This window comes from Schistocerca cancellata, chromosome 3, assembly GCF_023864275.1.
Source record: "Schistocerca cancellata isolate TAMUIC-IGC-003103 chromosome 3, iqSchCanc2.1, whole genome shotgun sequence".
NCBI classification, from domain to species: Eukaryota; Metazoa; Arthropoda; class Insecta; order Orthoptera; family Acrididae; genus Schistocerca; species Schistocerca cancellata.
The window spans coordinates 554,721,449-554,745,150 of NC_064628.1; the positions used below are offsets into that span (position 1 = coordinate 554,721,449).

At 39.4% G+C, this 23,702-nt stretch overlaps 1 protein-coding gene across 4 annotated transcripts in view; it reads right to left on the minus strand.

Annotated features, from left to right (window-relative positions):
- Positions 1-23,702, minus strand: part of LOC126175394 (cytochrome P450 9e2-like) — a 139,177-nt gene that overhangs the window by 21,610 nt on the left and 93,865 nt on the right. For all 4 annotated transcript variants that reach the window (XM_049922178.1, XM_049922180.1, XM_049922181.1 and 1 more), the window contains exon 5: positions 21,189-21,339. In XM_049922178.1, the coding sequence (XP_049778135.1) occupies positions 21,189-21,339 (151 nt within the window). The remainder of the gene's footprint in view (positions 1-21,188; positions 21,340-23,702) is intronic.

The following is a 23,702-nucleotide window of genomic DNA, read 5'->3' on the forward strand; positions in this document are numbered from 1 at the left end:
TTTAACCTTCAACTGTAACAGTTATAGTGTATTTTTTGTTGGCACTCTGGCAAGAACAGTCCCACTTATCTTCCAGATAAAGTAACTGCACTATATAAACTAGAGGACCTTCTAAAGGATGACCATAATAGGGATCTGGTCTTCCAAAGCCTCCTTTTACTCACTTCATATTTCTTGATTTGTCTACTATGTACTGATTGGAACATGTTCAAAACTTTTTCTTTGAAAATGTTTGTGGAATAATCGTTAATACTTGCACCTTTTCACTGTAGAATGTACAATATTCAACAGCTGAATTGATATTTGTGAAAAATTCCTGGCAAGAGGTGCAAGTGTGCTTTGGTTCATTTTCTTCTGAAGATGGAATTTTTATTTTGAAGAGTGTGGTCAGTTTTGCTGTAGTGTATCCATCCATAGCTTTAGTAATTTCTCTGCGATTTCTTGATGCATAGAGCTTATGACTCACCTTCACTGACCACAGTTTCTTAACAGGACTAACACCTACCTCTGTAGTTGACTGATTCAGAGTATTTAATTCTTCCTCTATTGATGCAAAATCTGCATCAGCTGCACCATGGGAGGCTTCAACTTGTTCAGATACTATCGTTGTTATTCTGTCAAAACATTTAGAACACAAAAAGTCGTCACTGGAAACATCTTCGCTTTGAAACAGTCTTCAAATGAGAACACTTATTCCCACCCTGAACAAAGTCTGTTTTTTGGTTTGTCTTATATAACACTCTTTTATGGATATCCAAATAGTCAGCACACTTCATTCTCCTGTGGCCCCAGTCAGAAGACATTTCAAACAGTCCTTTTCACAAAACACACTGCAACTGTGTCAACTGGCAAATTCCTCATGAAAACACAGAACTCACTGGATGGTCTCAGATTTCTTAGAAGCCTCTTCAGTAAACAAATCAACTCTGAACAACTACAATACAGAAGCCTGCAGTGAACAACCACGGCTAAGAAACTGACAAAAAACAACAAATCGTAAGAAATATCTGCAATAATGAAAGTGAAAAGAAATGACTGGAACAAAGAAAGTGACAAGAAATAACTGCAACAAATACAATACGAATAAACATTGTAACAAAGAAGTTACAAACAACTACAGTGAAGACATACTTTACCCTTAAATGTTTTAAAAAAATGATTTTTTAAAAATAAAACATGGTTCAAATTGCTCTGAGCACTATGGGACTTAACTTCTGAGCTCATCAGTCAATAAAACATGTCCAACTTAAAACTGGAAGCTCTCCTTTACAGGGAATGTAGTACTACATGGCACTAATCAACAGAAAAAAAATCAAACTTTTTTGGATTGGCATTTTAGAAAAAAAAATTCTGTAAATTATCAAACAAATTAAAAAGACTACAGTACAAGAACTTTGACAGATATGCCCAAACGGAGGATACCATTGTAATCATAAAGCAATTAGCTTTCAAATAAAAAAACTCTAACAAAATATCTAGATTTGTTACAGAGATACAGCATTTAAAAAAAATTTCTGAAATTCGTATCTTCAAAATGGTGTTCGCAGTGTCATCTCTGGAGGCCTGTATCTCAGGGCAGGAATTTTTTTGGAGAAAACAAAAAAAATACATGTTTCTTACAGAATCCTGAATTTTGACATGTGCTAAATTCAATAACATCCGAGACTATGAAGGTAAACCCCCCCACTGTCTGAAGTGATACGGATTATGCCAAATGCATGTTCATCAACCATGTCATTTTAAAATGATGGATATATTGTGATAGGATTTTGAACACAACATAGTGCAGTTATTCTGTAAAATTTAAGCCTTATTCTTATATTGTATTTCTGCTAAGAGATAGTTTTCTTTGAAGGGATGCATTGAAACACAGTTCTTGCTACATGAGGAGTGTTTAAAAAGTAATGGGGAATTTGTAATTTCATGTGTTGTATTAGTCCAGTTCGTATAACTCTTTTGTCATTGTGCTGGTAAGCATGTCTATTGTCAGCTTTCAGAAATTTTACTGGTGTTTTAGAAGTAATGGTGATTATTTATTTTGTTTAAAAATGAATCTGAGAATTTGTATTATATTTTGCTACAAGAACAGAATAAAGTTCATCAAGGTTTCAGAAATGTTAAATACTGCCCCCCTGTTGTTGTTGTTGTTGTTGTTGTGGTCTTCAGTCCTGAGACTGGTTTGATGCAGCTCTCCATGCTAATCTATCCTGTGCAAGCTCCTTCATCTCCCAGTACCTACTACAACCTACATCCTTCTGAATCTGTTTAGTGTATTCTGACCCCCTACCCCTATGAAATCTTGATTGTGGAGACTGACTGATCTGTAGCACACCCTGAGGTCAAGATTAGATTGGAAGATTGCAATTTGGTCGTGAGTTGGCTAAGCAGAAAACCTGGTTTTGGTAACAAACTGACTGGTAGCAAAGCCATGTTTACACCTGGGCCACACTGAAAAATGCAAGGGAGGTCGCCAACCGGTGTGGCCGTGCAGTTCTAGGCACTTCAGTCTGGAACCGTGTGACCACTATGGTCACAGGTTCGAGTCCTGCCTCGGGCATGGATGTGTGTGATGTCTATAGGTTAGTTAGGTTTAATTAGTTCTAAGTTCTAGGTGACTGATGACCTCAGAAGGTAAGTCGCATAGTGCTCAGAGCCATTTGAACCATTTGAACCAAGGGGGGTCCAATATGTAACTTTAACCAAATGTATCTTATGGTGCATCTGATCTGAGTGGAACAAGGATTTACGAGTGCTATAACTATTTCCAAGAAGACTGTGAAGGTGTTGCTGATGATCAACGCTCTGGATGGTCAAGAGGAATATTCTGTACAAGTCATTGGCTTTGATCATTGACGTAATGTTAATGGCTGTTGTCATGTCACCTCTTGGTACTTATATTCACAGTTCTGTCATCATTTGACAAAGAAAATGACTGTAAAAAAGGAAAGAAAAAACTAGTTTGGTGATGGACTCATCTGTAACTTTGTATGAGGTTTGGGCTAGGTAGGAAAGTAGTAGTTTGGTTGTGAGTTGGCAAACTCAGTTAATGTGAAACTAAAAAGAACCTGGTTGTGGTGACAGACTTATCTGCAGCCTTTCCCATTTGAAAAAAAAATTGCCACTAATATCACATTATACTGTATCTGTCACATAGTTTACTGACGTTTCTTGCATGTTTCCTCTGTCACCAGTGAAAGCCATCAACTCATACTGATAATTGAATATTGCTCTTACTTTTACCCCAGCATATCACTCTATAAAATGGTCACAAAAATTTAAAAAATGACTGTGAAACATCACTGAATCTCAGTCAGAGAAGTCACTGATGATGGAGGCATAACAGCTGACTCATGCCACAAAACTGTTTTGGAAGAACGTTCCAAAACTGACGAATTATGAACAAAAACAGTGGTAAATGCAAGATGCTCAGCAGTCATTGGATCAAATCAACAATAGGTCATAATAGGTGACAAAACATGAGTTGATGGATATGATGTTGAATACTCAGGACCTTAGAACTTACACTCAATTGTCCAATTGGAAGCATTCTGGCTTACCAAGATTGGAGTGTGATCAATGTGAAGGTTATGCTCACAGTTTTTAACAACAGGTCGACCATGAGTTCTTACCACAAGGTGAAACAAATGATAAGGACTACTACTTACAACACTTTTTGCATGAAGCAATCAGAAGAAAGTGCAGATTTGTAATGGGGCACTTCTTGGGTTTTGCACCACAATAATGAATCTAATCACATTTCATTGTATGCTCATGAATTTTGCACCAAAACAATACCGTAGTATTGCCCTAGTTTCCATATATGTTTCATATGACTTTTTTTTATTTTTCCAAAAACAAAGAAAACCTCAAAGGACAATCTTTTAGAAGTATAAATAAGATTTAAAACACATCACTAAGAGAACTACAAGCCATTCAAGAGCTACAAGCTATCCCAAAGATAAAGTTCCAGAAGTGTTTTGGGAACTGGAAAAAGCTCTGGCACAATTGGGAATATTTTGAAGAGGATAACAATGATAAATAAACCCTGCATTAGATCCAGTATTCACCACAGTCATCCTGTTGCTTCCATTAAAATTGTCCCCATTGTCATCAATGCCGGGACCCTGACAGCATTTTCTAAAAGTAGTGTTGTTGTCCACCTAGGTTTCATCAATATAAAAGTAATTTCCATGTTGCTCTCTTAATTTCCTTGCGTATATCAATTATTTGCATCACCAGTCAATTATCTCAGTTCTCTCTACCAGAATTTTTCTTTTACTTACAGATCTCTTCCAGGTAAATCTCATTTCATGCCATGTCTTGTGTGAAATATCTTTCTGCCAATGAAATTGGATTCTTTGTTTTACAGCAATAAGTAGTTTGTGTAATGTCAGCACTATTTTTTGACTTATGTGAAAGTTCTCCATCATCAGTACAATTACAGTTTTGTAAAGCTGTCTGTAATGATGGGTTTCCTCCAAAAATTCTTAGCACACTTTCTTGGCAACTCCTGTAAACCATGTGTTTTATTTTTCATGTTTATTTCCAATGTGTCCCATTGTGTCAAGGCTGATTTTTATACAAATTGAAGCCATTTGTTTGGGACTGGCAATACTAGACAACAGTTCTTTTTGCACCAACTCTTTAAAACAAGCTGTAATTACATTAGAGGCAAATGAATTCTATTTACTCCAAAAATATCTCTTCTTTGCATTGTGCACATTTGCACTAAAATCACACAAATGGAATCAACTTAAATCACTGCACACTGCACTACACTACTGGACAGGATAGGGGCAACTGATTTTTGGCATTCCTTTAGGGCAACTGAAGGGTTCTTCTGGGAAAGGCCCCTACCTCACCAAGAGTGATGCTCGCACGTGAGTTTACCAACAGACTGAATTGCCAAATAGGGGCATACATGAATCCCATATTTGATATGCCCTCTTAAAACTCACAATTGATGGACCCCATTTCACACCAGACTTAACTGTAATCCACCGACTCTAATAAGTGTGTTGACAGTATTTTTTCAATGTCTTTTTCATTACACTGTCCCAGAAGCTATCAAAGCAAGCCATGAGAGAGGTGTCAAATTTGATACAGTGCTTTCTAGTGCATGCTCAGCTAGAGTAGATTTTTCATGGTAGCATAGGCAATAAAACCTCTCTTGATTCTTCTTGCATTTTTGTAACGGTGCACACTCTTTGTCTGACATAAGGCTAGCCACACTCCGGGGTATTTAGTACACCCCAGGTGTTTTAAGACCTACTGCATCTTTAACTGATTTCAGTGTCTGCCAGCTTTTAAATGGAGGCTTGCTAATTGACTTCATTTTGTGTCTGTCAGCAGACAGTTTAACTTACCCACCACAGAGCCATGAAACAGTAAAAATACAAACTTCTTTTCCTGCATCTCATCAGTGATCTTACAGTGATTCTTAACTTGAGGACAAATTATTTATTTGGCGTTGGTTGTAGCCATTGTTCCTGAGGACCTTGTGTAGGTGGCACACAGCGCACAGCTCACAGGGCAAGGTATCAGCATCTGATATCATTCTTGAGCCATGTACCAATGTTTCTATTAGAGTACTTCTGTGTCAGGTGATGGCATCTGATGGTGTGCAAGCACAGACTGATGTGTGTAATATGCCTTGGCCATAGCATCTACAGGAAACCTTTACACATCAATCTGTACTTGCATGACTTCAGCCGTCACCACACTGCAGGGAAGTGCACTGTGGCCGAATATTTGGTGTAGTGTACAAGAACAATATCAGTGGTGAATCCATTCATTGCTTCCACAATGTAACAGTTGCAAAAGTAAGAGGAAGAAATTATTCATGGTTATATCGTGCAGCTTTAGTGAACATAAAGATTCTTCTAGGGATTGTTTGAATAATTAAGGTAACAAAATTATTTAACACACAACAGAACTGGTAACAAATTTTGATTTATAAGCAGATTCTGGTGTTTCATCTTCTTTATTTAATTTATTACACAAAGTGCCTTACAAATGCTGAAAAATGACCAGCAGAGCAATTGCTTCTGAACATTAGCATATGATACAATTAATGTTCATTTCTTGTAACTGTAAAGACTCAAATATTTAGACAGTCAACAAATTATGGTCTTTCTGTATTATAAGACACCCATGATTCAGTATAAGAGTGTAGCTATTTCTCATTATCTCCAGTTCATTTCAAAATTCTCTTCTCAATTTGTTTCTACTGTCCATCTGACTGACTACTCACTCTCTTTTTATTACCTATATGTGCCCATTCATGATGTCACAATGTGGCATCCCCTTCCAAATGAACACTATTCTGAAGTTGCAACTTATCTATAAATTTCAGCAATCATGCGGTTGGTGCAGTCTGTGGGACCATTGACAATGGACAATGTAAATCATATAACTGTACTACACCAACCATGTGTTGGTTAGTATAGTGATGTGTTCACGCATTTCATCAACTATTTATCCATTGACATGTACTCCACAGATATCCTCTGTTTATCAGACCTAGCAGACTACATCTGCCTCAACAAGCAACATATTTCAACAGAATGCAGTGAGATTGTAACTGAGATCAATATTGTATGTCATAAAAACAGTGACATCTGTCAGTAAGAGGATATTTAAAAAGAGACAAAACATCAAAATCTGCTTATAAACCAAAATTTTATTTGTTACCAGTTCTGATCAAACTGGTATTCGGCAGAAAACACAAAAAAAAAAAGGTATATCAAGCCCATATGGCATCACTCCTACGGGATGTCAATAGCAAAAAGTTATAAAATACCCTCCTGGAAATTGAAATAAGAACACCGTGAATTCATTGTCCCAGGAAGGGGAAACTTTACTGACACATTCCTGGGGTCAGATACATCACATGATCACACTGACAGAACCACAGGCACATAGACACAGGCAACAGAGCATGCACAATGTCGGCACTAGTACAGTGTATATCCACCTTTCGCAGCAATGCAAGCTGCTATTCTCCCATGGAGACGATCGTAGAGATGCTGGATGTAGTCCTGTGGAACGGCTTGCCATGCCATTTCCACCTGGCGCCTCAGTTGGACCAGCGTTCGTGCTGGACGTGCAGACCGCGTGAGACGACACTTCATCCAGTCCCAAACATGCTCAATGGGGGACAGATCCGGAGATCTTGCTGGCCAGGGTAGTTGACTTACACCTTCTAGAGCACGTTGGGTGGCACGGGATACATGCGGACGTGCATTGTCCTGTTGGAACAGCAAGTTCCCTTGCCGGTCTAGGAATGGTAGAACGATGGGTTCGATGACGGTTTGGATGTACCGTGCACTATTCAGTGTCCCCTCGACGATCACCAGTGGTGTACGGGCAGTGTAGGAGATCGTTCCCCACACCATGATGCCGGTCGTATGCAGTCCTGATTGTGGTGCTCACCTGCACAGCACCAAACACGCATACGACCATCATTGGCACCAAGGCAGAAGCGACTCTCATCGCTGAAGACGACACGTCTCCATTCGTCCCTCCATTCACGCCTGTCGCGACACCACTGGAGGCGGGCTGCACGATGTTGGGGCATGAGCAGAAGACGGCCTAACGGTGTGCGGGACCGTAGCCCAGCTTCATGGAGACGGTTGCGAATGGTCCTCACCGATACCCCAGGAGCAACAGTGTCCCTAATTTGCTGGGAAGTGGCGGTGCGGTCCCCTATGGCACTGTGTAGGATCCTACGGTCTTGGCATGCATCCGTGCATCGCTGCGGTCCGGTCCCAGGTCGACGGGCACGTGCACCTTCCGCCGACCACTGGCGACAACATCGATGTACTGTGGAGACCTCACGCCCCACGTGTTGAGCAATTCGGCGGTACGTCCACCCGGCCTCCCGCATGCCCACTATACGCCCTCGCTCAAAGTCCGTCAACTGCACATACGGTTCACATCCACGCTGTCGCGGCATGCTACCAGTGTTAAAGACTGCGATGGAGCTCCGTATGCCACGGCAAACTGGCTGACACTGACGGCGGTGGTGCACAAATGCTGCGCAGCTAGCGCCATTCGACGGCCAACACCGCGGTTCCTGGTGTGTCCGCTGTGCCGTGCGTGTGATCATTGCTTGTACAGCCCTCTCGCAGTGTCCGGAGCAAGTATGGTGGGTCTGACACACCGGTGTCAATGTGTTCTTTTTTCCATTTCCAGGAGTGTATAATTCTGCATCACTGTCACTAGGGGTAAAATACCAGATAATTATAATTAAGGTGCAGGTACTACATTTGTCAACTGTGAGATGTAATTATCATGTGTCAGAAAAAGTTGGTAGACATTCTAATGCATGAATGCAGAACCAATTTGTGCCAGAAAAAAATTAGTTCCAATTTTGGCCACTGGGTGCAAACTGGCAATGTGAATGCAAGGAATATGTATAGAAATGTTTCCATGTCATTGAAGTGATGTGCTGCACAGGGTGTTCAGGGCTAATGAATGATGAATGTTGACTACTGAAGCACATTTATTTAATGTAGTTTGTTGGAAAGTGGGCCATGCCTATTGAGCGTGGAGTTTTTCTGTACATACATGTTGAATGAATGGTAAGGGAGACGGCATTGTTACTGGATGGAGTGAAGCTGGCGGCAACTCACATTTGGTCACACTTGCTTCTCATAATGTTTTCTATGTGCAGGATCCCAACCTTAGAATTACGCTGGCCTCCATGGAACGCACAAGAAAGTTACAGAAAAAAGCAAGTTCCAGAGTAGGGTTGCTATGAACACACTTGTAACTCAGTTCATTGTGAATGGTGTAGAAATATACTTGTCAAGACGAGAGAGAACTGTTTGAAGTGTCTCTTGTGTTTAAGGGGCGACAGTGGCAGAAATAATGAAAAATTTACAAATTATTTTTATTTGCTTATTTGATAGTAAATATAATTGAGATTATTAACCCAAATTTTTTCCTTGAAATTATAACAACAAATGGCATAAAAAAATTTAAACCCTAAGGTGTGTAATGCGCCAAGCCTGCTTTTCAATGTACCAAATGGAGGAAAAATTTTATTGCAGAATTTGGCCTGTGAACCTACAAAATATAGCTTTAGAAGGGTGTTAATTTTTGGATACATAACAGCAGTGTTGTAAAGAAGACTGTGGAGCCACTTTCTGGTTCAATCAGTGTGGTATAGAAGGCTGTGGAGCATTGTAAACAAGTTTTGTGCTGTTCAGTGGAATTTGAGTGACGCTTGATTTATTGTGACATTCTTTGTGCAAGGTTGAATCTTTTGATACCTTTTTACAATGCCTAGGCCTGGTAAAGTATTTAAAAAATATAGTAAGTCCCATATTTCCAACATAAAGCGAAAAACTGACATTGTGGTTAGGGTCGGGCCTGCAGATGCAAACATTAGTTTGTCTCCAAGTGCATCTAAAATAAAACTTGGTGCAGGGATTGTGTCAGAAGAAACAAATCATGACAGAAATACAGGTTTCAGAATTGTGGATCTGGAAATGGTAGCAGAAGCACTTAGAAAAGCCAGCAAGTGCTCTGTTTGTGGAGGAAATGTGAATTTTGTTGATGATGGAAAGAGAGAAGGTTTGGTTTGCACATTTTGTGTCTAAACTGTGATGCTGACAGATCATTCAAGACATCAAAGGTCAGTAATAGAATCTATGAAGCCAATATGAGACTTGCTTATGGACTAAGATGTATAGGGATTGGAAGAGATGGTGGAAACCTTTTATGTGGTATTACGAACATGCCTGGTCCTCCCCTAAAATTTTCTGCAATGAATACTGCTCTCCTCAATGCAGTTGCAGAAGTAAGTGAAGAGAGCATGAAAATGGCAGTCCTGGGGGCAATTCAAGAAAATTTTGAAGCAACTAATAGCAACAATATAGCAGTTTCCTGTGACAGATCATGGATGAAGAGGGGGCATACTTCACTGCATGGAGTTTCAACAATCATTAGTGTCGACACTGGAAAAGTATTAGACTTAGAGGTGATGTCTAAATATTGTTCTGCATGTTCCTTGCACAAGAAATATATTGATGCAGGTAAAGAAACAGAATGGCAAGAAGCCCATAAAGCTGTTTGTAGCAGAAATTATGCAGGCTCCAGTGGTGGGATGGAAGCTGCAGGTATGAAATTCATTTTCCATAGATCTTTGCAAAAGTATGGAGTAAGACATGTACAGTATTTAGGAGATGAAGACTCTAGTGCTTTCAAAAATGTAGTTGAAAGTCAGCCCTATGGAAAAGATTGCACTATTGAGAAATTGGAGTGCTATTCAGAAGAGGATGGGTGGACGACTCCGAAGACTTGTTGCAGACAATAAAGGCAAGCTACTAGAGGTTGGGAAGCCAGTGGGAGGTAAAAACAGACTAACAAAGAAGAGAACTGACAGCCTACAAGTCTATTATGGTGCTGCAATTAGAAGTAACCTCACAAACTTGAACAGTATGAGGAAAGCAGTATGGGCCATTTGGTTTCATTACTTGTCGACAGACGCTACACCTCAACAGACACTACACCTCAACATGGCCTCTGTTCTAATGAATGGTGCAAATTTTTGAAACGTAAGGAAAGTGGGGTAGCTTATACCCATAAAACTAACCTTCCTTATGAGGTTTCAATGACCATTAAACCAACTTTTAGAGCACTGGTTTCACCAGAACTGCTAGAAAAATGTCTGCATGGGAAAACACATAACCCAAATGAAAGTTTCAATGCTCTTATTTGGAAAAGATGTCCAAAGACTGTGTTTGTTTCCAATTTGGTGGTGAAGATTTCTACTTTGGAAGCTGCAGTAGTGTTTAATGATGGAAATGTAGCAAGACTTCACATCCTCAGCAAGTTGGGCTTTACACCTGGAGTCTTCACTGAGCAGGTCATCGATAAGCAAAGAATCATGAAGGCGGAGACTTCAGTCCAGAACATACAAAAAATTGCTAGGCAAAGGAGCAGAGAAGCTAAAAGAGCTGTAGAGGATGATGAGGAAGAAATGGAATATGGATATGGACAGTTTTAGCTAAGATATGATAGGGTTTTTTTTCCAAACTTTAAAATGATTTTTCTGCAACTTAAGGTTTTCTGCTTTCAGGAACACATATATCAGAGACTACTGGAAGAATTGCAATGAAATTTGGCACACCTATTCTTTTACTTTGAAGCAAAATTTAAGTGGAACAAAATTTTAATCGAGATATTATACACAGTTTTGTGGTTGATAATATATTGAAAAGTTTGCTTGTAAAAAATGTTCGAATCCAAAATATTACAGAAAATAATAGCATTAATTTACCAAAAAGTTACTGCACTTAATTGTACACCTATTAGAGCAGATCATTTTACCTTTAAAAAAATTTGCCAAATTTGCCTTGAAATTATGAAAAATTGTACCTTAAAATAATAATGCAATAAAAAATTCAAAATTATCTCACTGCATTAGATTGTTATTAAAAATTCTGAATTTTTTTTAATAATATTAGATCTCTATACATAGGTGTGCAAAATTTCAATGAGATTGAACAAAAAATTGCAAAGATATGGAATTACAAAAATATCAGTGCAAGAATGCCACCGTCTCCCATAAAGAGCCATTATAATATATGTGGTTTACAAAAGAAAAAATTCTCTCATTTAATTATGTACAGAGAAGCAGTCTGTTGTTGAGTTCTCAGTACTCAGCAACACACCAGATAGGTGAAGAAATCAATTATATGAAGCATACACAGTATAGCTGGATGCTGATTTGGAGAGAGAGCAAGATTTTTTCAAGTCAAGACACAGGTAAACAGGAAAAGGTGTTTTGACATTAGCAAGCTATCCTCTGACTAATGTTATACACTGCCCAGCGAAAACTGTCATGCAAATACCAAGACAACATTTCAATGTGTAAAGGATTACACATGGATCATGGGTAGAAAATATCAAACAAGTGAGACAGACATAATGTCGGTTTCATTATTAACCACCACTTACAGAATTTGTTCTATATGAGTGCCAGAGACATTGATGAGATGCTGTAAATCACTAGATTTGCACCCGGTGGCCAAAATTGTCCCACTTTCGAAACTACATCAAAATAAATGTGCTCCAATAGTTGACAGAAAATCATCCGTCAGTCCTAAATATCCTTGCAACACATCACTTCAGCAAAGTGAACATGTCTATGTTGTTGTTGTTGTGGTCTTCAGTCCTGAGACTGGTTTGATGCAGCTCTCCATGCTACTCTATCCTGTGCAAGCTGCTTCATCTCCCAGTACCGACTGCAACCTACATCCTTCTGAATCTGTTTAGTGTATTCATCTCTTGGTCTCCCTCTACGATTTTTACCCTCCACGCTGCCCTCCAATACTAAATTGGTGATCCCTTGATGCCTCAGAACATGTCCTACCAACCGATCCCTTCTTCTAGTCAAGTTGTGTCACAAACTTCTCTTCTCCCCAATCCTATTCAACACCTCCTCATTAGTTATATGATCTACCCATCTAATCTTCAGCATTCTTCTGTAGCACCACATTTCGAAAGCTTCTATTCTCTTCTTGTCCAAACTAGTTATCGTCCATGTTTCACTTCCATACATGACTACGTTCCATACAAATGCTTTCAGAAACGACTTCCTGACACTTAAATCTAAACTCGATGTTAACAAATTTCTCTTCTTCAGAAACGCTTTCCTTGCCATTGTCAGTCTACATTTTATATCCTCTCTACTTCGACCATCATCAGTTATTTTGCTCCCCAAATAGCAAAACTCCTTTACTACTTTAAGTGTCTCATTTCCTAATCTAATTCCCTCAGCATCACCCGACTTAATTCGACTACATTCCATTATCCTCGTTTTGCTTTTGTTGATGTTCATATTATATCTTCCTTTCAAGACACTGTCCATTCCATTCAACTGCTCTTCCAAGTCCTTTGCTGTCTCTGACAGAATTACAATGTCATCGGTGAACCTCAAAGTTTTTGTTTCTTCTCCACGGATTCTAATACCTACTCCGAATTTTTCTTTTGTTTCCTTCACTGCTTGCTCAATATACAAATTGAATAACATCAGGGATAGGCTACAACCCTGTCTCACTCACTTCCCAACCACTGCTTCTCTTTCATGCCCCTCGACTCTTATAACTGCCATCTGGTTTCTGTACAAATTGTAAATAGCCTTTCACTCCCTGTATTTTACCCCTGCCACCTTCAGAATTTGAAAGAGAGCATTCCAGTCAACATTGTCAAAAGCTTTCTCTATGTCTACAAATGCTAGAAACATAGGTTTGCCTTTCCTTAATCTAGCTTCTAAGATAAGTCATAGGGACAGTATTGCCTCACGTGTTCCAATATTTCTATGGAATCCAAACTGATCTTCCCCGTGGTCAGCTTCTACCAGTTTTTCCATTCGTCTGTAGAGAATACGTGTTAGTATCTTGCATCCGTGACTTATTAAACTGATAGTTCGGTAATTTTCACATCTGTCAGCACCTGCTTTCTTTGGGATTGGAATTATTATATTCTTCTTGAAGTCTGAGGGTATTTCGCCTGTCTCATACATCTTGCTCACCAGATGGTAGAGTTTTGTCAGGACTGGCTCTCCCAAGGCCGTCAGTAGTTCTAAAGGAATGTCGTCTACTCCCGGGGCCTTGTTTCGACTCAGGTCTTTCAGTGCTCTGTCAAACTCTTCACGCAGTATCTTATCTCCCATTTCGTCTTCATCTACATCCTCTTCCATTTCCATAATATTGTTCTCAAGTACATCACCCTTGTATAGACCCTCTATATACTCCTTCCATCTTTCTGCTTTCCCTTCTTTGCTTAGAACTGGGTTTCCATCTGAGCTCTTGAGATTCATACAAGTGGTTCTCTTTTCTCCAAAGGTCTCTTTAATTTTCCTGTAGGCAGTATCTATCTTACCCCTAGTGAGATAAGCCTCTACATCCTTACATTTGTCCTCTAGCCATCCCTGCTTAGCCATTTTGCACTTCCTGTCTATCTCATTTTTGAGACATTTGTATTCCTTTTTGCTTGCTTCATTTACTGCATTTTTATGTTTTCTCCTTTCATCAATTAAATTCAATATTTCTTCTGTTACCGAAGGATTTCTAGCAGTCCTCGTCTTTTTACCTACTAGGTCCTCTGCTGCCTTCACTACTTCATCTCTCAAAGCTACCCATTCTTCTTCTACTGTATTTCTTTCCCCCATTCCTGTCAATTGTTCCCTTATGCTCTCCATGAAACTCTGTACAACCTCTGGTTTAGTCAGTTTATCCAGGTCCCATCTCCTTAATTTCCCACCTTTTTGCAGTTTCTTCAGTTTTAATCTACAGTTCATAACCAATAGATTGTGATCAGTGTTATAACCTTTAATCCCCAATAATTGCATGGATATTCAAACACACTCACTTAGAAACAATAGCTGGTTACATAACAACAACTCAGTATCTCTCATTCAACTGCCATGCCGTGACATGCGGCCGGCGCCGTTCGTAGCTAGGTGGCGCTCAGCCTCTATCGCCGTTTGCGCATACTGTCGTGGCGGCACTGTTAAATGTCGTGGCACTGTCACAACAATCAGAGTCCACATCTGCCCATGGAAATGTCTTACAATTTAAAACCTGGTTCCTAAATCTCTGTCTTACCATAATGTAATCTATCTGAAACCTGTCAGTATCTCCAGGCTTCTTCCATGTATACAACCTTCTTTTATGATTCTTGAACCAAGTGTTAGCTATGATTAAGTTGTGCTCTGTGCAAAATTCTCTCAGGCGGCTTCCTCTTTCATTTCTTAGCCCCAATCCATATTCACCTACTACGTTTCCTTCTCTCCCTTTTCCTACTACGGAATTCCAGTCACCCACGACTATTAAATTTTCATCTCCCTTCACTACCTGAATAATTTCTTTTATTTCATCATACATTTCTTCAATTTCTTTGTCATCTGCAGAGCTAGTTGGCATATAAACTTGTACTACTGAAGTAGGCATGGGCTTCGTGTCTATCTTGGCCACAATAGTGCGTTCACTATGCTGTTTGTAGTAGCTTACCTGTACTCCTATTTTTTTATTCATTATTAAACTGACCCCTGCATTACCCCTATTTGCCTTTGTATTTATAACCCTGTATTTTCCTGACCAAAAGTCTTGTTCCTCCTGCCAGCTAACTTCACTAATTCCTACTATATCTAACTTTAACCTATCCATTTCCCTTTTTAAATTTTCTAACCTACCAGCTCGATTAAGGGATCTGACATTCCACGCTCCGATCCATAGAATGCCAGTTTTCTTTCTCCTGATAACTATGTCCTCCTGAGTAGTCCCCACCCGGAGATCCAAATGGGGAACTATTTTACCTCCGGAATATTTTACCCAAGAGGACGCCATCATCATTTAACCATACAGTAAAGCTGCATGCCCTCGAGAAAAATTACGGCCGTAGTTTTCCCTTGCTTTCAGCCGTTCGCAGTACCAGCACAGCAAGGCCGTTTTGGTTAGTGTTACAAGGCCAGATCAGTCAATCATACAGACTGTTGCCCCTGAAACTACTGAAAAGGCTGCTGCCCCTCTTCAGGAACCACACATTTGTCTGGCCTCTCAACAGATATCCCTCAGTTGTGGTTGCACCTACCGTACGGCTATCTGTATCACTGCGGCACGCAAGCCTCCCCACCAACTGCAAGGTCCATGGTTCTTGGGGGGGGGGGGGGGGGGGGGGGGGGGACATGTCTATATGTCTTTCTTATATTCACTTCTCCAGATCTGCACCCAGTCGCCAAATTGGAACCATTTTTTCTTTCATTTTTGTTCCAGTGTAAATCAGTTCTCCATTAACGCATTAGCATATCTACCAAGCTTCACTGCCATTTGACAATCACAGTCCTCACTGGATCTCCTTGAGTAGCTGCACTCTAATTATGTCTACCCAGTACATTTATGCAGTTGAGTAATCTCAGTACATGATTCATTTCTATGTCTGCTGCCTCAGATGAAGAATAAATTATGAATGTGAATGTTACACATTTAACTTTGATGGGCTCAAAGAGGAAAGGTTTCATGAATAGTAGCAACAGGTTGTTCAGTACAAGTAAGGCTATGCAAATGAAGGTGCTGCTGATAAAGAGAAATTTTCAAACTGCATGTGGTGAAGAATTCACCATGGGAGTGATGCGTGATGATGATTATTAGGATAATGAGGATGAGACTGCGGCTTACGTTTCAGCTAGCTTGGTGACTCCTGCAGTGTTTGATGAAAATCTGCTTGTGTTTCAGTGCCATACAATCAGTCTAAGGAAACCACATGACTGCTTTCTAGACCACATGGGCAACACTGTTCAGACATATGTTTTATTTTGATATGCTGTTAAATGTTTCAACATGAGTGGCATTAAAATTATTCCTATAAGATGTTCTGACAATGAAAAGAAAAGAGTAACAGTGCCCTGGAAGTCAGTGGGATGACGTGAGCCTATGTAGCTCTTCACAGTAAAACCATATCAAAAGAGAAACTGGATGAAGAACTTAGCTTCAGACATGATGAGAAGGAAAGGATGATTAACAAACTGATGCTAGATTGACTGATGGTTGTTTGTAACACAATACTAGGCCATTTGCTTAACAGAAGCAGACTGTTGGCGCTGAATTCTTTCACAGGACAGCCTATCTAAGAAGTTAAGGATCTGATATCAAAGAATAACACATATCTAGTAATAAATCTGATTTTATTACACAACTTCAAGTAATGGTTGTTGTGAAAAGGCCTTTCAAGACTAACCTGTGACAGTTTTATAGTGAGTGGCTTCTTCAAAAATACCATGCCCTCAATAATGAGGGCAGTTAAAGAAACCTTCAATATACATCATTACGGCCTCGAGCAGACTCTCAGGTGAAAGGATTCAGAAAGTTCTGTGAATCTGATGCCAAGGATGACTCAGAAGATGACATAATATGAGAGGAGTGTCAGGAAGGAAGAAATAGCAGCAGGATTATAAATGATGGTGCTGTGATGATGATGGTTATGATAGTAAGTAAAAAGATGCTGTGAAAATAAAAATGCAGGAAAACCATTCTTTTGTTTACTTCTTGATTCATCTTGCATTTTTGTACAGTGCATGGTGTTCGTCTGACATAAGACTGGCTGCACTTTGGGGTATTTAGTGCACCCCAGGTGTTTCATGACCTACTGCATCTTTAACTAGTCTCAATGATTGCTAGATTTTCAATGGAGGCTTGCTGACTGGCTTCATTTTATTTATCTCAGTAGGCAGTTTAACTTATCCAACACAGAGTCACAGAACAGTAAAAATGCAAACGTCTTTTCCTGCATCTCATCAGTGATCTTAATGTTCTTCTTACTTGAGAACTACTCATTTATTTGGTGTTTGGTGTAGCCATTGTTCCTTATGACACTGTGTATGTGGCTCAGCTCACAGGGCAGGATATCAGCATTTGATTTTTGCATCATGTACCAACATTTCTATCAATGTATTTCTTTTTGTATTAGCAAACTGTGGACAGTCAATAAAGTGCATAAGTATACAATAGGTAGTGTTAACTTTTTTGTATCAGTAAAACAGTTTATAATTTTGATTAGTCAAAATTTGTTAATGATGTACTCAATGAATCCAGCAATGTGTAACCTAGCTACACTGTCTATAAGTATGGGTCAGCAGGATCACACTGGTAGATGCCAGAACCCAATAGAAGCAATGCCACTAGTGGTCTGTGCCTCCAAGCATTTGCCATTAAACCGTAAGCAGTTGCCCATATATAAGCATGGCTACTGCCAGAATAGTTTTTATCAGGAGTTTGTCTGGATGTAAGTCATTGCCCATTGTCCACATAACATTGAAACATGCCTGCATATGGACTCAGATGAAAGTATTATCTACTAGGCAACATCATAATCCTGCCTAGTATTTATTGTGTGGACTCTGATTGTGAAATGCCTTTATATTTTGTTCAGGGTTGGTTTATATCTGTGCATATATTTTAACATACAGCCATTGATCTCTAAAACTGATCATCATGTGGATAAACATGGTTACACAGTGTCACAGGAAACCATCACCCACTGTTTATGACCCAGATTTATGCTCAGATTTCATGCTGTGAGGATTTCTTGTAAACAGTATTTGTGTGAGCACATCTGTGTTATGACACAAATAAAGTCTAGTTTTGGGTGACCCAGCAGTTAAAAATAAAAATTTATCAAGAAGTCTCTTCAAAATAGGGGGTTGTCTTTTATGCAGGGTTGGTTTATAGCTGTGCATACATTTTAACATACAGCCATTGATCTCCAAAACTGATCTTCATCTGGATAAACATGGTTACACAGTGCCACAGGAAACCATCACATCCAAAAGAAATATTTTGGGATATTTTGAACTTGAATCCCAAGAGCATGAAGCGGAAAGGGATGGGAGGGGTTTGGACAAAAAGATCTTCACTCCATCAGTTGCTGTTCTTCAAGTACATGATATAATAGCTGAACGGTTCAAAGAAAACTTGAATCTCATTACAAAAAAGTACCCCACTCAAACAGTTATAATTGGTGCAGATTTCAATCTACCCTCGATTTATTGGTGAAAATACATGTTCAAAGCCGGTGGGGGACAGAAAACATCTTCCAAAATTGTACTAAATGCTTTCTCTGAAAATTACTTTGAACAATTAGTTCATGAGTCCACACAAATTATAAATAGTTGCGAAAACACACTTGACCTCTTAGCCGCAAATAATCCTGATCTAATAGAGAGCATCATGACGGATACAGGGATTAGTGAACACAAAGTCAATGTAGCGAGGCTCAAAACCTTATCAACCAAAACCACTAAAAATAAATGCAAAATATACCTATTTAAAACAGCAGATAAAAATTCATTTGATGCCTTCCTAAGAGAGAGTCTCCAGTCCTTCCAAACTAATTATGTAAGTGTAGACCAGATATGGCTCCAATTCAAAGATGCAGTATCAACAGCAATAGATAGATTCATACTGCATAAGTTAATAAGAGACGGGACTGATCCACCATGGTACACAAACATGTCAGAACATTGTTTCAGAAGCAATGAAAAAAGCATGCCAAATTCAGAAGAATGCAAAATCCCCAGGACTGGCTAAGTTTCACAGAAGCTCGAAATTTAGTGCAGACATCAGTGCGAGATGCTTTTAATAGTTTCCACAGTGAAACATTGTCTCAAAATATGGTAGAAAACCCAAAGAGATTCTGGTTGTATGTAAAGTACACCAGTGGCAAAAAACAGTCAATACCACCACTGTGCAATAGCAATGGAAATGTTACCAATGATGGTGCCACTAAAGCAGAGTTACTAAATAAAGTTTCCCATAATTCCTTCATGAAAGAAGACAAAGTAAATAATCCAGAATTCGAAACCAGAACAGCTGTTAGCATGAGTGACATAAAAGTAGATATCTTAGGTTCAAATGGCTCTGAGCACTATGGGACTCAACATCTTAGGTCATAAGTCCCCTAGAACTTAGAACTACTTAAACCTAACTAACCTACGGACAACACACACACCCATGCCCGAGGCAGGATTCGAACCTGCGACCGTAGCAGTCCCGCGGTTCCAGACTGCAGCGCCAGAACCACTAGACCACCGCGGCCGGCTAGATATCTTAGGTGTTGCGAAACAACTCAAATCACTTAAGAAAGGCAAGTCTTCTGGTCCAGATGGTATACCAATTAGGTTCCTTTCAGAGCATGCAGACATAATAACGCCTTTCTTAGCAATCATATACAACCGCTCACTTGATGAAAGATCTGTTCCTAAAGACTGGAAAGTAGCACAGGTCACACAAATATTCAAGAAAGGAAATAGGAGTAACCCAATGAATTACAGACCCATATCACTGACCTTAATTTTCATTAATATTTGGAGCATATACTGTATTCGAACATTACTAATCAACTTGAAGAAAATGACTTATTGATACACAACCAACATAGATTCAGAAAATATCGTTCTTGTGCAACACAGATAGCTCTTTATTCCCATGAAGTAATGAGTGCTGTCGACAAGGGATTTCAGATCAATTCCATATTCCTAGATTTCCCAAAGGATTTTGATACCATTCCTTACAAGCAACTATTAATCAGATTGCGTGCATGTGGAGTATCATCTCAGTTGTGTGACTGGATTCATGATTTCGTCTCAGAGAGGTCACAGTTCATAGTGATAGACGGTAAATCATCGAGTAGAACAGAAGTGATATCTGGCGTTCTGCAAGGTAGTTCCATAGGACCTCTGCTGTTCCTGATTTACATAAATGATCTAGGTGATAATCTGAGCAGCCTCCTTAGATTGTTTGCATATGATACTGAAATTTACCATCTAGAAAAATCATCAGATGATCAATTCCAATTGCAAAATGATCTAGAGAGAATTTCTGAATGGTGCGAAAAGTGGCAATTGGCTCTAAACAAACAAAAGTGTGAGGTCATCCACATGGGTACTAAAAGAAATCTGATAAATTTTGGGTATATGATAAATTGCACAAATCTAAGGACTGTCAATTCGACTAAATAACAATTATTACAATTATGAGCAACTTAAATTGGGAAGACCCCATAGATAATATTGTGGGGAAGGTGAAGCAAAGACTGCACTTTGTTGGCAGAACACTTAGAAGATGCAACAAACCCACTAAAGAGACAGCCTACATTACACTTGTCTGTCCTCTGCTGGAATATTGCTGCATGCTATGGGGTCCTTACCCAGGTTGGATTGACGGAGGACATCGAAAGAGTGCAAGGAAGGGCAGCTCGTTTTGTGTTATCGTGCAATAGGGGTCAGAGTGTCACTGATATGATACACGAGTTGGGGTGGCAGTCACTGAAACAAACATGGTTTTCTTTGTGGTGAGATCTATTTACGAAATTTCAATCACCAACTTTCTCTTCCGAATGTGAAAATATTTTGTTGACACCCACCTACATAGGGAGAAATGATTGTCATAATAAAATAAGAGAAATCAGAGCTCGAACGGAAAGATTTAGGTGTTCCTTTTTCCCCACGTGCCATTCGAGAGTAGAATGGTAGAGAATTAGTATGAAAATGGTTTGATGAACCCTCTGCCAGGCACTTAAGTGTGAATTGCAGAGTAACCATGCACATGTAGATGAAGTAGAATGTAAAATCATCAAGCTACTGAAAAAAATCTATAAATCAAATAATGCTGTTAGCTTACCTGATTCCTGGATACGCTGCTCTTTTATGTCTTCATTTTCCTTTGCGGCAGCATCCAAAACCAATTGCAAGAAGTCATTCCTCCTTGCACTTTCATTATTTTTACGATAATCTTTTGTATCTTGGACCACTTTTGCAAGAAAAGCTATGGACTAAAACAAATAATGGAAATAAACAAAAACTTCAAATAAATAAATTGCACAAATACTGATAGTAGAAGTAACTGCAATGTGAACCTGAAGGTCAGTTAAAGAACAAAAACTGGAGAGGCTTGTGTCTGGCATTTCGTTCTTTTCCCTCACTTTTCTGGCTCTCTTTTTGCCTTATCCTAAACCTCATATTATTGTTTTTGCAATTCTCCTCCCCGTCCTCATCAAGATTTGGGCTTATATATACAGTTCTTCCCTTTCATTGACTTAACATGCGTCCTCAATGACCCTTTCATATACCAAGGCCTCTACAGTCTTATATTCACTTTCAATTACTGTGGTTTCATCATTTTACAACCACTTAAATAGATGCTTACAACAGTAACATTTGAATAGCTGATGAGCTTCACCGTTCCTGAGATACTTGTTCCCAGGTACCAGGCCATAACAATCTGCCTTTTGTCAAAGTCACTGTATCAGTGAGTTTCCCTATCTGCAGCCCTTACCATCTCCAGAATTATTTCTATTTATCTCTTCTCCACCTACATACTTTTCTTACAGTGTCACCCACCAGCACTGCCACCAGGTAGTATGTGATTTTTGCGATGGGAACTGCACTGCATTACAAAGAGATAGAATGGCTGAGCCTCACTTATCTTCAGGAGGCAAAATTCCAGTATTGACAACAGATGCATATAAAAGTAGAAAAACTGTTCCTAGTTTTCATAACTATTAGTTCATTCCACAGGGAGGAAAGAGGGATAGATTGAAGAAGGTTAGAAAGGAGGAGTAGGTCACCAAGATCTTAGAATGAGAAAGACCCACTTGTGAGGATGAGCGGAAACCAAGATAAAGGGGGAGTATCAGAAATAGGAAGAGGTCAAATTTAATATATCACACACTATCACCTACTAGGTAGTGTACTACCATGTACTACTTAGTATATCTTACTATATCTATATATCATACAGGTAGAAAGTAATTTATTTAATTATTTTATATTTATTTATCATTGTTCACAGTTACAGCCTATTGTCTGGAAAGCTAGCTTATGCTATAAACTCACATTTTGAATACTATAAAAAAAGTGTATATCATAATTATTTACACCTGGTACTTACCACCATTACGAAAAAGAATCCCTAATACTAAGCAGTAATACAAAGAAAACCTAATACCTCAATGAAGAAACTAAAAAGACAAACAGAAAACTATTTTCTGCTGCTACAATACTATTATCAACTCCTTAATCGATTACACAACTACTAATGATCTGTTTTCAGTCATTCATCAGGATATATCTAAACTGCAGAAGGCTGTTCCTCCTCTGCTCTCAAGCTACCCCTGTCAACAGCCATTGTCTGATGGATTCCTTGGGCATAAGGCAGCACAGCAGCAGTGTTTCCACTGTGACAGTCAACTGCATGATTTACTGTAACTCCTTAAAAACTCACAGTTCCATAATCACTTGCACCAACATGATGGAAACTCTTGAAAACCATTTCATTGAGTCAGTGGCTACCTTAGTTGCTTTCTCTCCATCTCTACAGAATATTATCTTGCGAGATGGCAATATGCGAGGTGCTGCTAAATGCCTCTGAAGTCATTCTTGGTCTTCCTGGATACTGTGGCTGCAGTATCTTCTAAGGTGCGCCATGTCAACTCATTGGTTGTAGCTGCTTTGGGAACCAGCATCCTTAATGCCTGACAGTCACTACCTGCTGCTTCTTCGTATAACTCACAGTCCCACAACATGTGCTCCAGAGCGTCCACATTGCCACAGGTGCAACTACCATGTCTTGATTTTATTCAGGTAAATAGCATATGGGTCATGATTGTTTAGGCAATGTTTCAGTTTGCTCAACAGGAGAAAAAATTCCATTTTTAGTCTCCCTCTGATGTTACGGTGAAACTCATAACTTCTCTGTCTGTTATGAAGTGTCCCATTCATTTTGCACAGTTGTAACATGCAGTCTTGTATTCACTATTTCATACTGACCTCAGTTCTAAATATTCTCTGAATTTCAGTTTGATTGCCTTCCTTCAACTAATACAGGGTTTTCTTGTGGGAGTCACAAGTCGATAGTCGACAGGACACTGAGAGATTCTCTTTGGGAGCGGGGTTTCTTTGGAGGAAACAACCAGTGTTCGTTTCCTGCATTAACGTATGTACCTATTTGTTTGTGTGGTACAGGGAGGGAGGGAGGGAGGGAGATTAGTGTTTAACGTCCCGTCGACAACGAGGTCATTAGAGACGGAGCGCAAGCTCGGGTGAGGAACCATCCCGGCATTTGCCTGAAGCGATTTAGGGAAATCACGGAAAACCTAAACCAGGATGGCCGGAGTGTGTGGTACAATAAAGGTGG